A 16,742-nucleotide genomic window follows, 5' to 3' on the forward strand; every position below is an offset into this window, starting at 1 on the left:
AAAAAGACAATATTTTTTATTTATAAAATGAAAAAAAATTATGTAACTTTTGAGTGAGGCTTAATTAGAAATTGTCTTTTTATATAATTTTAATAGAGGTTAAAATTGTAAAATAATTAAAAGAACTTTAAGAGGTATTTAGAGAGGTGTCAATAGTCTTATTCTTATAAAATGTTAAATTTTTATTTTAGCCTGATTTACTGTGAAATCTTGGGCCGGCCCAACTTTATAAGCCCAATACCACAGGTTTTAACTTAGCCACGTCCGACGCGGGACCCAAATAGCGTTGTTACAGTGTGTTCCATTTCCCTCCATCCAAAAGAAAACAAAAACGGAAAATGACACACACTTCATAGTCAAAGGGCGGGCGCGCCGATATATTTCGAAAAATCTCATTTTGATCCTCAAAGGCAGGAGAAATTAAAGGCTAGAAGAGGATATGACAGACGAAGGATTATATGAATTCGAATATGGTGACTGTGAATCGTCTGGCCTCCTCCACGACGAGAACGGCTTTCCATCATTTCAAGATAATGACGATGACGATGATGATGAAGAAGAAGAAGAAGAGAAAGAAGAGAGCTTTGCCGACGATTTCTATCGATGCGGAACCCATTGGTCCTGTCTGTTGCAAACGGAAAGGAAGCTGAAACAAGCTAATCTGTTTGATATGTGGGGGTTGAAGTCAAATTCGGAATCGGAGGCCAATTGCTTGTTTTCACCTCCAATGAAAAAGCTCAAGGCTTCCAATGGAAAATCTAAGGCTACCCATTTGAAGAAGATTGCCGATCGCAGTTGCCCTTTTTATAAAAAGATTCCAGGTTTCATTCCATTACTACCGTCTTCGCATTTGCTCTCAAACTTTTTATGTTTTTATCCATTGGATGGTTCATTTTCTTATTCATTACATTATCAGTAAAATGACTCTAATTGCGGTTGCCCTTCTAAGTGTTGGATTCTGTTAACATGCTTTTTTTTTTTTAACTGATACGAATTGCTGCTTCATATGTGTGTGCTTGTGTGTTTGGGAACGCGTAAGGTATTCCTTACTAGTTTGAGGTAAAAGAGCTATGTTACTTTATTCTAATAATGGATTGTTTTTTGTCATTCAGGAACACCTTTCACTGTTGATGCATTTCGCTATGGTAGTATCAAAGGATGCTCTGCATATTTTCTTACTCACTTTCACTATGATCACTACGGTGGTCTAGGAAAACGATGGTCGCATGGTCCTATCTATTGCAGCCCTCTCACTGCTCGCCTTGTTAGGATGTGTCTCTTGGTCAATCCATCGTAAGGACCTTGTACCTGGATCTGTATATGAACTAGTGTATGTAAGTTGGGTAACTGGTGGTTGAGGAATGATTTGTCTGGTTTTGTGCATGCAGATATATCCATCCTTTAGAATTAAATACCGAACACGTTATTGATGGAGTCAAAGTAACATTGCTAGAGGCTAATCACTGCCCAGGTGCAGCTCTGATTCACTTTCGTCTTCAAGATGGACAGTGTTATTTGCATACTGGAGATTTCAGGGCCTCTAGGCTTATGCAATCTTACCCCCTTCTTGTAAATCACAGAGTTAATGTGCTTTACTTGGATACAACTTATTGCAACCCAAAATACAAGTAAGCATTTTCGCTATCAGAACTTTCCTAAAAGGTGCGCCGTTCGAACAAGCTGCTGCTCTCAAAAAGATGTTAAAAGGAAAATAATTCTAGTGTGACATTTGGTGTTTCAGGTTTCCCTCCAAAGAAGATGTATTAAATTATGTAGTCAGAGTTACTAAAAATTGCCTCAAAAAGCAACCTAAAACCCTTGTTGTTGTTGGGGCGTATAGCATTGGAAAAGAAAGTGTTTTTCTCGCTATTTCCAAGGCGTTAGGGGTACGCTCACCTTCTATTGCAGTTCCTTATTTTTTTTTGGGAAGAACTGATGCTTATCACTGTTTTCTAATTGGTATTTACATATGAGTCCCAAGTTTATATAATTTACTTAAATGCCATGCTCATTATACTGTACTGCTACTCATGAGGGAGGACCTTTGGTTATATTTAATGCATCCGGTTTACATAATTTTTATCATCATATTACTAATGTAATTGGTTTAAATTTGATGTCACCTCCGTCTTATGACTGGTTTAGGTCAAGATATATGCAAATGCTTCAAGGAGGAGGGTTCTGCAATCTTTTGATTGGCCTGAGCTTTCTGGGAATCTCTGTACCCAGGGAAATGACACCCTTCTCCATGTGCTCCCTATGTCATCACTGAAATTTGAGGTTCAATTCTGAACCTTTCTCTTATTATTTTAATAAGAGTAATACATTTTTGTCATATTAATTTGCATTCAAGATTTATTCCTTTTTGTTTTCTCAAGACCCTGAAGGACTACTTGAAGCCCTACGGAAATCAGTATGCAGCAGTATTGGCATTTCGGCCAACAGGTGAATCATATGTGCTGTTGCAACCTACTGAGGTTCCTTTTTATTTTTCCCCTACAGAAGCCGGAAGTTATAGATCTTTAAATCATTTATTTAATAGTTGATTTATTTAGGTTGGACTTACTCTGAGACTGTGGGCAACCAACTGGATCTCATTAGACCCCTTTCCAGAGGCAATATCACAATTTATGGTGAGATGATAATGGATGTACAATTTTAGTTAATGCACAAATGTAGAGATCTGGATGAAATTGGATACCCAAATTTACTGTGATCATAGTCAGGAAGTAGAAGTACCATCTGCACTTTTTAGTTGTTACATGCACATTTGTTGGCAGGGAAGATTTCTAAAGCTAGAATTAACATCTTTTCAGGGGTTCCATATAGTGAGCACTCAAGCTTCACGGAATTACGAGAGTTTGTTCAGGTATGATTTTGGATATTGCTCCATTTCTTCATGTGACTCATATTAAGGATAAATTATCTGCGCAAATCTTACTAGTTTCCTTGTGTGTGCATTATTTAATCTTTAACATTTCCCAGTTTTTGAGGCCTGACAAGATAATCCCTACCGTGAATGTTTGGAATGCTGCTAGTAGAGAAAAGATGCAGTCCTTTTTCCGGGAATGGCTTTCTTGCAAAAAGTTGATGATTTAAGTTTGTTGTCATGGATCTAATCTCAGATCTTGGAACAACCTCCAACCCAATATTGGAATCAAAAGTCAACACTCAAAACAAAAGAACACTTGATAATCAGTATAAAGAAACTGATCTGATGTTCAATTCTTCCTACTTTTCGGGTGAGTTCTAACCGACACATAATCAGTGGCATACGATAGATGATCATTTACATTAATTTTCTGCTGATTGTCTCCATTATATGAAAAAATCCCACGAAGAACAAGTCTGAAACACTCAACATACACCATACCATTTGACAGAATTGTTGTAATCTCCATTGATATTCAGTGATGTAAAATTTCTTACTTTGATTTGTGATAGACCTTTAATAATTTGTTGAGTGACATATACAGGGAACTTTACATAGATTCTTGGACTTAAACTTATTTTTATTTTTCCATCTAATGTTGTGGAACAATAAAAAGAGATAAAAATAGTAAGTTATTAGAGTTTGCTATTTCTTGGGAATTAGATAAAGGATTAGATCCCTCTTCATGCTCCCCACATCCATCAGCTCTCACATGTCAGGTATGATGAAACAGAAAAGGTTCCCTGTTTATGTGGAGCTTAACTAAATTCTAAGAGATATACGGTCTTGTTGAATAAAAGAATTTGTAGACAGTTCATGATCCAAACTAAGTTCTGATCCTGCCTGCAGAAAGCTGGCAAAGATTGAAAAGCAAAATAATAAAAAGAAAGAAAAAAACTAAATTGTAGGACCGTAGACAGAACAGAATGTACATGGTTAAGATTTAGTACCTTATCTTGCCTCATGAACCATAACAATCAATTTGGGTTATTAGAACAAGCCTCATCTAGTGTTGGTTTTTTAGGTTGCTATGATGGGTGACCTTGTACTTCAAATTTGTGGAATACTGGCACTGAGTAAAAATTCATCCTTTGAATTATAATGATCTCTTGCTTCTTTGAATAAGAAAAATTCTACTAGGAGTTGTCTTTGATGAAGAGCCCAAGAATTGCTGGTCACAGAGAAGTGAGAGAACTAACGGAACATTAATCCTTATTTAATATAACAGAAGCCTGCTTTGATAATCTGTTAAGTTCCTCTGGGCTTGTCACTGTAGAGCTTTGTCACATGTCTGAAAAAAGAAAAAACACAAAAGGTTTAATACAACTCCTATTAAGCATGACGACAAAACCTTCAAGAATACATTAATTAGAATTATGATGAGCTTATGGACCGCTACAAAATCTTAATAAGTTTAATATATGCAAAGAAGAGCCCATGGAAAATTAACAACATAAATTGACTGAAGCATAAGCAGAATAGCTTTGCCATTGCAGTCAAGACTCCATGTATTAGCTTGCTACTGTTACATGAAGCATTTTATAGACCTGCTTGATTGCAAAGATTACCCAATTAGTACCATGATAAGATTGTCGACGGAGAGAACCCAACTCCTTCTAAGCTCTTCCCTCATGGGCTATCCTATCATCTTCTTTGAACTCAGGTTCTAACAAAGTACAGAAATGCCCTTGAGGGAGAGAGTTTAGAAGAAGTTAAGTCTCCGCAGCAGTTGGGTACTTCAGTTGCATATTCTTCTGTTTTTGATTAGCACATGAACTTGAAAGGTATATATAGCCGTCAAGCGATCGTATAGGGCCAAGTTAAAATCCAAAAATTTTCCTGGTAAATGATTAGAAATTTCTGCAAAACTTTCTGCACAAAGTATTCCGCCCTTCTGTTATCATCGCCTAACAACAAAACTGGAGTCCCACAAGTTTTATCGTGTGGAAATTGCCTTTCAATTTCTGAAGCGAGATGCCAACTGGTAACTAGTAAGGCCTAGAACAAGAAGTGGGGGAGCCCAAATGTAGCACACACGTGTGCAGATCTTTACCGGTTGTTCAAAATGAAACTGAAACTAAAAGATCCCATTAAGATGTATATTTAATTTGTTGTATTCTCTCCCTTGATGCAACATTAGCAAACAACTTCAATGTAATCGCCAATAACAAAAGCCGCTGTAGCTATACAGAATTCTCTGCCCCTAGTCTAGGATAAAATGCCAAAGTAGCTCACTAGTACCCCCCCTGCAGCGGTCTGCTGTTGTTGAACTTGAACAATGAACAAGAAGTTATAAAAAGCTTCAGTATGGTAAAGCGATTTTTTGCGACTTCTCATTGTCGGTGCTTACCCTGCATCATATTGTGGTCTCTGCTGCCTGATTGACTGATTTGAGCACATTGCATATCACATTGTTCATACCACTTACGATTCAGTTTGGTTACTTAAATTACAATTCAGTCTGCACATTATCTTCTGAAGAACCCTCCTGAATACTGCTTCAGGTGATTCGTTTGAACATCTTTTTCCTTCCACAGTAAAAACAAAACTTCACGAGGATATAATTACTAATCTGGAGGCATTGATTACCTATCTAGTCCATTTTTGATGTCTTCATTGACGTAATACGAACAAGTTCAATCAAATGATGTTGGACAGAAAACTAACAGCTTATCTCAAGCTTAAATTTATAGAAGGATATTGTATAACATCAAAGTTCATCTTCTAAGAATACATACAGACATGTTTACTACAAAATACAACATATAGTTACAACATCAAATTGGAACTTTCAAAGGATTAAAATTGTCATAGCTACTGAACCAGAATATCCCAATCGCCAGTTTCCTCCAATAGGGGCTCACTTTTAGACTTATTTTTAAACACTCCAGCATCACGAAAATTCAGCCAAAAGAAAGAGTATCCCGACAGTCATCAACATACATGCATGAGCATTTTTGAGCCAGTGCTCCACCACTAAACTTATTTCACTTATTTACTAGCCACTCTCAAAGATAAGTCTCATCAATAAGGCAACATATGTTTTAAGTGTGCAAGTCGTAATCAATACAAACTTACAATGCTCGCAATAACAGTTTATATCCCAAGCTCAAGATGAGAACAAAATCCAAACAGAGCCAAGATCTGGGAAGAGGAAATCACCTAGACTCAATCGTCATCCACAGAGAAAAATACAGCTGCTAAGTTAGACACACCTAGGATATCCAGTTCCAAATCCCTCAGTCCAACTCCTATGATATGATAACATTTCATGTCCACACAACTACACCTATGACTTTCGCCTAACTAAGCAGCTTTCAGATTAGGTTTTCCATAAATAATGGATTGAAAATGAGAATCTAGTTTGGCTTTCATATGGACACAACATTTAGTGCATTGCAACTAAATGTAGGACAATTATGTCTTTTTGTTTTCACGAGTAATATCATTTTTTATGAGATTAATAATCACTCATTCTGGCAAAGAACTCAGAGCAAGCATGTTCTTCCTCTGCTGTTTTCTGGAAGGTGTATTCTTTGTTCCCAATTAACGAAATGAAAGAAAGAAAGAAATAGCATGTTCAATCAACAAACACTCCAAAACAACTAAGCTGCAATTGAGTAAATTATCACAAAACCAAAAAAATGTTTGAATCAAAATAAAATATATTTGTTAAAAGTAAAGATCAAAGGACCACGAGGGAAAATGAATAATCATACTGGACTAAGACAAATGGCAGCATTGATCCAAATGGTACCATCACAAAATGAAAAAAATGCATGGAATTCAGGGCAACGAACAAAATGGGATTTCAACAATGCACAAGTGGAAAGTCAGTCCATGAAAGCAAACAAAGGAGATCGATTGTATATTATACAAAAAAATAAGCAATCGTGTATAAAGCAACAATAAACAACAGCCGCTCATTCTACTCTATGACGACAAAATGCTTATAACGGTCACCATCCTAAAAGATCAAAGAAATCATACATGTTTACTAAACAGCTTACTTAATAGTTAATAACTCCAGATTCATGCTCCCTTCCATCAGCACATTGGCGATCGTATATCATCTAAAACAATATATTTTAACAGGAAACAGAACCCACTGAACTACTTAGAAAACTTATCTATTCCATCAAGATGAACATTTACCTATCCAGAAATTTCAACAAATGTACTGGGTGAAGACAACTGGGTTGAATACTGCACACACAACAGTAGATAGATACCCTGAAAATAACACTCTGATCTAATGATACACAGCATTTTCAATGGCACATATCAAACTGAGATAATCTAGATGGTTAACAGGTCCAAACATAAAGAAGAGTATTTATATATATAACACAAGAATAAAAAATCACATTGTTGATCTTAATCCACAAGCTCATTTCAAGCTAATATCCAGTAGACATACCAACAAGTCAGATAATCATCTAAGCCACTGCACTACAATAAGAGGTGGAGGGTAATCTTAAACAGTGCATCAAAATCAGTCATTATTGAAAAGCAAATGCAAATGATTCGTCAAAAGAGCAATTATATAACCAAAAGCACAAAGAATGAAATTAAAGGGCATGCTTTGCACACACAAACAAAAAAGAAATCTCATTATCAAACCTAGAATCGCAAGATGTACTGAAAAGTCCATTCATCAAGAACAGTATTTGTACATATAGCACGAGAATCTTATCAACATAATTGTTGACCCTAATGCACAAGATCATTTCAAACTAATAACTACCAGACACAATAAGGAATCTGCTAATATTTTAACACGTAGAACTACAAACACTGCAGCAGAACAGCTTAACACGAGATAACCCAACTGCGGAAAGGCAAAAGATTCCTCAAAACAATGAAATAAAAAGTACATTACTTTGTATACAAAAATGAAAATATCACAATTTCTTTTTTTTGGGTTGAATAAATTAAGTTGATAAAATTGAGAGTATCAGGCCTGAGTACCAGCCAAAGCCTTCATCTGAATGTGATTGTTAGCATCAGAAGCAGCAACATTAGGCAAGGCCTCATAAGAGCCCAATCTCCTGATAGGCACAGTCTTAGCAATAGCAGCATGAGTAACCATAACGATAACAAAAACAAAGAAAACATGAACCAAAAACAAGAGATCCAAAATCGCCATGGCCCTCAACTTAGACTCCTCCAAATCACACTTGGTGGACCCCTCGACGCCCTTGACCACATCAAGCAGCTTATGACACCCCTCGGGGATGAACGCCTCGACGTAAAGGGAGAGGCCAGTCTGGAGCTCCCAGAGTCCCTGGAGGCAGAGGGCCCCGCCGAGGGCAACGTCGGCGACGAAGAGCCTGGAGTTGCAAGCGAGGGCGACGCAGAGGAAGGAGGCGAGGGCGGAGATGCGGCCGGAGAGGGTGTCGCATTTGGCTTGGAGATCGGAGGTCTGGACGGAGGCGGCGGATGAGGAGACGGAGTAGTGGAGGTAGAAGAGGGAGGCGGCGAGGGCGAAGAAGAGATCGGAGGGGAAAGGGAGTAAGGAGGTGGATTCGGAGAGGAGGAGGGAGAGGGAGAGGAAGAGGAAGAGGAAGAGGACGAGTGCGGACTGGAGGGAGGCGAAGAGGTGGACGGGGGTCCGGCCCTTGACGAGCGGGTCGGAGTCGGATGCGGTTAGGATTTGGTGGACGAAGGAGATGAGGAGGCAGACGATTATCAGGTACAGCTGGAGGTGCTTGAGGCGGTGGTGGCTGTGATGGAGTGGGAGTGGGTGGTAGGGTTTGGCGCCGTACGATTGCGGTGATTTCAGGTAGTTGCGCGTCGTGCAGATCGTGTGGTAGAGGCCCAGTGATAGTAGCGATGACGATGTGAATATTTCGTATATTAGTCCTGCCATTACTACTGATTTGTTGTTGACGTTATGACGACGATGATCATCCAACTTAACTTACATCCAGGCGCAGGTGCTGATGGTAGTGATGCTGATGCTGACGTTGATTGAGGAAGCTGATGGTGATGATTGATGTTGATGAGACTCTTTCTTCTCTCTCTTTCTTTTTCTCTCTTCAGTCTGAATCGAGGCGAAGAAGACCAAAACGACACAGATATGAGAATTTACGACATTTGCATTTGTCTGTGTTTCTACTTTCCAGTTCATTTCAAATTGGGTTTGAAGGCCGGCCCGCCTTTTATTCGCTGGGCCCATCTTTAATCATTTCGGGTTTAGTTCAGATTTAAATTGGAGTGTTAATATTCGACCCTTTTTCATATCTTAAAAATTTTAAACTAATTTTTATCTCTCAATATACCTTATTTAATTTCAAATTTACCCTTATTATAATTTTTATCTTTTTTCTAAGTATCCACCATATAAAACTTATAAAATCTATTTTTTTTTAAAAATTCTCAAAATCACTATAATCTCTCCCTTTTTTTAAAGGTTTTATATGTAGTCACCATAGCCATTAAAAAAAAAGAAAAGAGAGACTCGATACTTTTTCGTCATCCTCTATAGTGTATTGTAAATAAATTTCGTCTATGAATACAAAAGTAGAGAGTATAAAATTTAAGAAAAAAAATAATTTAAAAAATTAAAAGAAATTACGGTTTAAGAAATTAGATTAACTAAATTAGATATTACTAAAAATTATCATGTAGGTATATTTAAAAACTATTTAAATCATTTTATATAAAAATAAAATAGATATTAAAATAAAAGTGATTAGTGGGGATTGGTGAGAATAAGGGATGGCAAAATCCGGGTCCGGGTCCGGGTTTAACGTTTCCGGTTCCAGACCCGGATGATAATTTACGCTCCCCGATCCAGATATAAACCCAGATTATTTCACTCCGGGTCCAGTCCGGGTTCAACCCGGAAAAATCCGGGTTTCAAACACGGTAGTTGGATGAAGATAGATTTAATACTTGCCACTTTTTGGTTCTTTGGAATTACAGAAGCAAAAAACAATAGGATGAATTCATGGGATCACAACCAATTTTGCTTACTTCAATAATAAAATTTACAATTATATGGATATTACGTGCTAAGATGCTGCGTTTGGCTATTAACAACAAGAAAAAAATTAATAATTACCGAAATTAAGCAAAAGCAAAAAATTAAAAGAGAAATACAGAGAAACGAAAGAAAATTTCAGGTCGTAGCTAAGGCGGTGATGGGCTAGTGAAAAATATGATTGCCGGCGAGAAGGGGTTAGCAACTAGCAGCAAAGCTTGCTCTTTGGAGAGAGATGAGACCGAATTTGACGATGGTGGAGCTGGGTTTTTGATAATAATGGATGATGAATTGAGATGATTTAATTGATGATGTATTGATGAACTTGGTCGTTAGGGATGAAGAAGACGAAGATTGAGGTGGCAGTCGCTAGGGATGAGGGAGATGAGGTTTGAGGTGGCCGCTGGGGATGAGTGAGATGAAGATGGAAATGAAGATTGAGAGATGGAGATGAAGATTGAGAGATGAACTGATAAAGATTGAGGGATTGTTTTGTTTTGCTTATGTTCCCCCCTCCCCTCAACAAGGTGGCGGCTGGTGCAATTGTTTTGTTTTGCTTTAGGGTTTTGCGGGTTTGTCTTGTTTGCTTTTATTTTTTTTTCTTGCCCAATTTATTGTTTAATGCTTATATATTTTTTAGTTAGTAATAAAAATTAATAAATAAATAAATGGTAGTCCAGGTCCGGGTTCCGGAGATCCGGGTTCACTTAAACCCGGACCCGACTCGGAATATATCCGGGTTTGAAAAATTACAACCCGAATCCGCATTGTTAATGCATCCGGTGCGGGTTGAACCCGTACCGGATAATCCGGGTTTGTCCGGGTCCGGAAAAATATGCCATCCCTAGACTGAGATATAATGAGGAGAACAAATATCACAACTTTTTAAATTTGATTTGCCCAACCAGTAGTTAAAATCCAAAGTACTGAAAAAGAAAAATTTACTCGGATAAATTAAAAAATTTGGACAGAAAGGCACCACGCATTTGCCCAGTATGAAGCCATTTATTGCGTCTCGAAATATTTATCGCTTTTTTGTTTTTTTTCCGTTCATTATAACTGATGTAAATATTTAAAAAATAAAAAATTGATGTGTAGCCACAAGAACTCTGCTCTTACTCTTCTCTAGGGATGACAATTTTTTTTCGATGGGATGGGATCCTACGGAATTTCTTTCCATTTGGGACGGGATCGGGACATATTTTTGTCCTAAAAAAATTTAGAGACGAGAGTGAGGCGTTTTTTCATCCTACTTGCATATATAAGACAGGAGTGAGATTGACAAATTTCGTCATATCCCATCTCATTACCGACTAAAAATGAGAATTTTTTCGATTGGGATGGGATCCCGCAGAATCCCATCTCTTTTGAGACAGGATTGAGACATACTTTTGTCCCAAAAAAAATATAGAGACGAGAGTATGACGTTTTTTCATCCCACTTGCATATACGGGACGAGACTGAAATTAGTAAATCACATCCCATCCCGTCCGATTGCCAACCCTACTCTTCTCCCATAATTGAGTGTGATTAGTAAGTATATCCCCTTAAGAGGTTAATAAGGCCTATAGAAATACAAAATTAGGCTGGTCCATGATTGCATTTATCTTCGTTACTCCCTCCAAATGGTAACAATTTAATTTACCTAAATCTAATTAAAATAAATATTTGTCGATGGTTGATTTGTAATTATAAATATCAGTAAATTACAGACGTTAAACATTTCAATAGTAATACATTACTTTCACTTTTTTCTTTTTCTTTTTTTCCGGAACACTGACATGTGAGGGGTGCATCTGGGATTTTGATGTTCTATCTGAACATCCATAGAATATTCAATGTAGGTGAATTAATTCAAGATTAATCACCTATCATCATTTCATAACTCATCTTTCCTTAGTATTAACAAAGTTAAATACAACCACCACTCAAGTCACATTTAAATCTGTTTAAAGGTTCATGTCTATGTGATCAAAATTGTATAACCCCGCCCCGTAATCAAAGTGGTGGTATCAGTCCTTAATTAAATCATTCTGTCAAACAAGTAAATTGCACAAAAATAGATTTCTTCTATTTCCTCTATGTGCAGAGTAGGGAGAAAACAAAATCCAGACAATCCGCTAAATATCTTGCTCGATTACAAATATTTTTGTTAGGTGCAAGATAGAGTTGCACACAAAACCAAACCAAAAAAACGATGAGGAAGCAAAGGAAAGAACTAGCTTGGCACCCTAATTCATACATGTGATAAAACCAGAAGAGAAAAAAAAATGTGGAGATCTGCAGAAACCCAGAAACTTACAGAGACAAATAAAAGAATATCAATAAGAATATCAATAAAAGTTTAATCGAGGAAAGGCACACCAATATCTTGCACATTATAGAATGAACACGAGGAGGAGGATGACCAGTGCCACTACGATAATTGCCAGCACCCACCAACACTGCAAAACAATCCAGAGAAACAGTAGATTCAGTTCCTTGGGCAAACCACTGCAGAAAAAAATTATAAAAAGGGAAACATATAAAACTGAGGGGAAAATGGGGATTGAACTACTAAAAGACTGCCTAGATAATAATTTCAGACAAGTTCTTTCTCTCCTATATATGATGACCACAACCGGCTCCTTGCTAGCTAGCCTCCACTATCTATTCTTTGATTGATCTGCTCCATCTCTCTAAATTGGTACCACTTCAAAGTTAACGTTCAAGTTCATAAAATCCAAAATTTTAGATGATTATTACTCTACATTGACCTCAACATTGTGAAATTAATCAAGCAGCATATATGTCAAAACCATCTGTACCAAAAAACTGAAATATTTGTATCTCAGTATCTTTGGAACATCCATTTCTTGCTGTACCAGAAGCAATCTTCTTTTTTATCTCTTCGTTATAATTTTATGTCCGAACTTTACAACAAGTATGGCAGCTCCATCAAAAAGAGCATACGCAGTATACGCAGGAAGAAAATATGAACACAAAAACTGGGAGGGTTGGAATATTATTTTTCTTTTCTTCATTTCCTTGTTCATTCATACATATAAGTCGGGGGAAATTGATGTACTTTTTCATACATGCAGGAACATGTTTCTTCTTGAATCAACAATCTAAACATATATGTAGACATCTCAAATATTGAAAACCAACTTGCCAACAGTGTGACAAGCACTTCAGCTTAATAGGATGTGAAGGCGATTATTACTTACCCACGATGATCTGGATTTCACATTCTTTGAGGCCTTAGCTAGCTGAACTCTCGCATGAGTTGTTGTAGCAGCAGAAGACTCAATATTTGATGAAATGTCATCTGTTATAGCAGAACAAATGACCAATTATACTAATAAAAGGCCACGAATAGCAAGAAAAAGGGGGCAATAGAAAGGAAAATAACTTATCTACTTGGTATTTGTCATCTTACCGATAACCACACCCTGTTCATGAACTAGAACAGCAAGGTCCTTGAATATTTCATTTGCTTGCCCAATTTGCTCTTCAATTTCTCTAAGACCATGCTCCCTCTCTTCAATAATGGCCTCATTGAAGGCAATTTCATTATCCAGCAGAAATAACTCCTGCCTGTATGTAAATGTTCAACAAATTTGATTAAAGAGAAAAAGCAAAGGGAAAGAAATGCCTAGCTTTCCAGCAAAAGCAATGGAAGAGTCTTTAAGGGAGTGATCTCTAATATAAGTGTATCTCAGTCAGCTTCAATTGAAATTAAATGGAAACCAAGTATGTTTCTGCCATAAGCTACTAAATACACATGTTTTTTGGAACATTCTACTGCAGTAAAGAGAAAATATGGCTTCACTATCCACTAAAATTATTATGAAAAACTCAACTATAAAAGTATAAAAAGTCCAACAACACAGACCAATCAAGTTAAAACACCAAAGTCATGAACTAAATAAAGCAAAATTTTGTAGCATGTACATCATGTGAAAAGACAAATAGCATATGGACCAATATTAACACTGACGACTAAAACCCAACTGATGTAGCAAAAAATTCAGAGCAAAAGGGTGTGAGAATTAAGCACTTACCTCTTCTGCTCCATAAGAAACGGCTGGTTCTCAGACCCCACATGGTCACCCGAGCCAGAGGTGTCTCTGAAATCACAAAAACACCAGCATTAGAAGAAGAAAAATGACAAAACAAAACAACTTGATCTACAAGTAAGCAAAATTATAAATTATACGTTGTTGCTGGTGGAGCTGAAGACGGAGGAACAGAAGGGGAGTAAGTAGACTCCCGTTCAGAGGCAAGTTGTTGGATTTTCTGAAATTCTTGCAACACTGTTTGAAAATCTCTGGCAAGCTTAGCATCTTCAACCTTCTTATTTTGCTGAAAATTTAAAGAACCCACCAAAAATTACATATTAAAGCAACAAAAAAATTTCAACAAAAGAGAAGTTCAGTTGGCAAAAGCGAGAGAGAAAGATGATACATTACATTAACATCAGCGTCGCGATCGGACTCGCTGACAGATTTGAGCTTAGCAGAAGTATCTTTCACTAACTGCAAAATTCTTTGCCTTGTGTTGTGCCTGCCCATGCCATGCAACCCCCATAATTGAGAATCAGTTAATACAAGAATTGCATTAAAAAAAATACATATATATATTTTTAAAATGAAAGAAATGAATGGAAGAAACAGAGACAGCTTCTGGCGGTGATCAAGAGTGTCCTTGGAAGTTCCGATGGCGTCAACAAGTCGACGAAAAGCGGCAACGGCAGTGTTGATCTGGAAAATCCCGGCTGCCACAGCTTGTGATGGGCTCTTGGACGATGATGATGGTGATGATCGCGAGCCATTCTGTAGATCTTGAAAGCTCATTTTTTTTTTTTTCCTCTGTTTTCTGTTTTGCTTTTTTGGGTTTCAAAAGTTAAAAAGGAAAAGGGGAAAAAAAAAAAAAAGAGGCAAAATGAAAGGATCAAAGCCCACTTATGTTATGCCATCACCAAACCGAACGACAACGACAACGACAACTAAGAAGCAGGCAGTTTGGGAAAGTGTACAAATAAAAAAGGGCGAGAATAGAAACTAAAAATAAAGTGGATAAATTAAATTAAATTAAATTGGGAAAGTGACGTAATTTATTATTGTTACAGGTGTAAAGCCGGGAGAGGGCCAATTGGCCAAAGGCAAAGGGAGGTAAGCTGCTGGAGCTTTGCTCCAGTTGTTTTGTTATAGCGTGGCCTCGGCTTGCGAATGTATACGTAATTACTCATTGACCGGCCGGCAGGCCCCAGCGTAACCCAATTAACTAACCAACTTCTGCGTTTGGAAAAATAATGAACAGTAACACAAGAAAATGGAGGGAATTGAGAAGGATGGTTAAAAGTATAATGGGCAGTATAATAGAGAAGTTGTGGGAACTGGAAAATATGGTTGTCAATTCTCTAATATTTGTTATCTAAGATAACAAAATCCTTGTATTTACAATATTACCATTTGTCACGACCGTACAATTCAGCCTAGAGAGGGAAAGAACCATAGCACAACAAGGCTTTCATTACATTATTAGATTGAGTTCCAGTTTTTATCCATAGTTAATATTTTGATGAATTGACAGTCTAGATATCCTAAAAGACACTGTACTACTCAAATTTATTGGAATTAAATAAAAAATAAGCATAATCTTCATAATAAATGTTAGATCAAATTATGAAAGGTTCAAAATCCACCTAAAATATGGGCCCAATAAAAATAATTTACATAAAATAACCCAAGCATATTCTCTATAAAAACGATCATGGTACTTACAATTCTAAGAAAAATATCTAAATGTAAGATACGATAAAATGCCAAAAGTATGATTCATCAAAGAACGATCTAGGTCAATTCTTTACAAAGAACGACCTAGGTCCAATTTTTACAAAAAACGACTTATTTTTTATAAAAAAATATTTTTGTTATAATAAATATATATTTTTTATTTCTAAGATCAAATATTATATCAAATAGCATTTCAAAAGTACCACTAGCTCATTACGTACTCAAAAGACAACCATTTTCATCACTTGTAGAGATTGTTGGAAGATATATAGATCAAAGTTTGAAACTTGAGGTTAGAAGTGGCGGCTGTTAATTAGTTGAGTAGGTAATTTTTTTGGGTTAAAAATTAAAGATTTAGGGATTGAATCCCATAGATATGGTTAGGGAGGGGATCGTTGAGTTGCTGTTAGGCTAAATAGAAAAAGAGATTGAATTGTTGTTAGGTTAAATAAAAAAAAAAAAAGAGAGAGAGATATTATTGCATATGCAAGAAACTTACACTATTCCAAATGGAAACAATAGAAAGAATGTGAAAGGTCACATCTCTCTCTACTTACCAGTTGCAAACACAAGTTCACTTAGTTTTGGTTGGGAGGTATGTAATTTTTTCCTTGTTTTTACTTGATCAGAAGAGAGACAAGTTCCTAATACTTCAATGTCGATAATTACTATTATTTTCTTATTTAAGAACAATTGTAATAAGCTTCTTTTATTTGAGATATATATTTTAACAATTAGTTGGGTACTAATTTTAGTTTTCATAGGCTAGGTAGATGCCATAAGAAAAGAAAGACGGTTCCATAGATTGAAGCTTGAATGAGATTTTTATGAATTTCTCCTGCTTAAAGCTTTTAAGGATGCTTCAAATGGATACTTGTGGATGATACATGTGTGTTCAAAGTCGAAGTATTTGTTAATGGGCAAAGGAGAGTGCTTTTCGGTGATGAAAGATACCACCAGCTTTAAGTATGTTTGTCTCAAAGTTGAATGCATGTTTCAAGGATTCAGATGTGCATGTTCAGTGCTACAAATCACAAATGGT

At 36.7% G+C, this 16,742-nt stretch overlaps 3 protein-coding genes and 1 long non-coding RNA gene across 4 annotated transcripts; 1 reads left to right on the plus strand and 3 right to left on the minus strand.

The window, feature by feature from the left end:
- Positions 1 to 342: 342 nt before the first annotated feature.
- Positions 343 to 3,482, plus strand: LOC18051337 (DNA cross-link repair protein SNM1). The gene is made up of 9 exons (XM_006446815.2): positions 343 to 821; positions 1,113 to 1,293; positions 1,389 to 1,628; positions 1,742 to 1,886; positions 2,146 to 2,280; positions 2,379 to 2,445; positions 2,556 to 2,633; positions 2,817 to 2,869; positions 2,986 to 3,482. The coding sequence occupies exons 1-9, from the start codon at positions 440 to 442 to the stop codon at positions 3,097 to 3,099; spliced, it is 1,395 nt and encodes a 464-aa protein (XP_006446878.1). The 5' UTR covers positions 343 to 439; the 3' UTR covers positions 3,100 to 3,482.
- Positions 3,483 to 3,599: 117 nt separating this feature from the next.
- On the minus strand, positions 3,600 to 4,698 carry LOC112100733. The gene is made up of 3 exons (XR_002907021.1): positions 4,512 to 4,698; positions 3,883 to 4,223; positions 3,600 to 3,785 (listed from the first exon to the last, which is right to left on the minus strand). It is a non-coding gene; the product is annotated as an uncharacterized LOC112100733 (long non-coding RNA).
- A 2,873-nt stretch (positions 4,699 to 7,571) lies between these two features.
- On the minus strand, positions 7,572 to 9,065 carry LOC18051338. Its single transcript, XM_006446816.2, has one exon. It carries the CDS (start codon positions 8,802 to 8,804, stop codon positions 7,890 to 7,892), a length of 915 nt encoding a protein of 304 aa, XP_006446879.1. The 5' UTR covers positions 8,805 to 9,065; the 3' UTR covers positions 7,572 to 7,889.
- Positions 9,066 to 12,002: 2,937 nt separating this feature from the next.
- LOC18051339 (syntaxin-22) lies at positions 12,003 to 14,887 on the minus strand. Its single transcript, XM_006446817.2, has 7 exons — positions 14,583 to 14,887; positions 14,375 to 14,468; positions 14,122 to 14,267; positions 13,967 to 14,032; positions 13,342 to 13,499; positions 13,130 to 13,230; positions 12,003 to 12,364 (listed from the first exon to the last, which is right to left on the minus strand). The coding sequence occupies exons 1-7, from the start codon at positions 14,756 to 14,758 to the stop codon at positions 12,299 to 12,301; spliced, it is 807 nt and encodes a 268-aa protein (XP_006446880.1). The 5' UTR covers positions 14,759 to 14,887; the 3' UTR covers positions 12,003 to 12,298.
- Between the last annotated feature and the right edge of the window lie 1,855 nt (positions 14,888 to 16,742).

This window comes from Citrus clementina, unplaced genomic scaffold (genome assembly GCF_000493195.1).
Source record: "Citrus clementina cultivar Clemenules unplaced genomic scaffold, Citrus_clementina_v1.0 scaffold_2, whole genome shotgun sequence".
NCBI classification, from domain to species: domain Eukaryota; kingdom Viridiplantae; phylum Streptophyta; class Magnoliopsida; order Sapindales; family Rutaceae; genus Citrus; species Citrus x clementina.

Excerpts from the sequence above, each read along its gene's own strand:
- LOC18051337 (XM_006446815.2), top strand. The coding sequence starts at position 440 with ATGACAGACGAAGGATTATATGAATTCGAATATGGTGACTGTGAATCG. Across the intron at positions 1,629-1,741 it reads TATTGCAACCCAAAATACAA|GTTTCCCTCCAAAGAAGATG; the intron begins GTAAGCATTTTC and ends TTGGTGTTTCAG. Across the intron at positions 2,634-2,816 it reads AGGCAATATCACAATTTATG|GGGTTCCATATAGTGAGCAC; the intron begins GTGAGATGATAA and ends ACATCTTTTCAG.
- LOC18051338 (XM_006446816.2), bottom strand. The coding sequence starts at position 8,804 with ATGGCAGGACTAATATACGAAATATTCACATCGTCATCGCTACTATCA.
- LOC18051339 (XM_006446817.2), bottom strand. The coding sequence starts at position 14,758 with ATGAGCTTTCAAGATCTACAGAATGGCTCGCGATCATCACCATCATCA. Across the intron at positions 13,500-13,966 it reads TTTCTTATGGAGCAGAAGAG|GCAGGAGTTATTTCTGCTGG; the intron begins GTAAGTGCTTAA and ends ATTTACATACAG. Across the intron at positions 13,231-13,341 it reads TGAACAGGGTGTGGTTATCG|ATGACATTTCATCAAATATT; the intron begins GTAAGATGACAA and ends CTGCTATAACAG.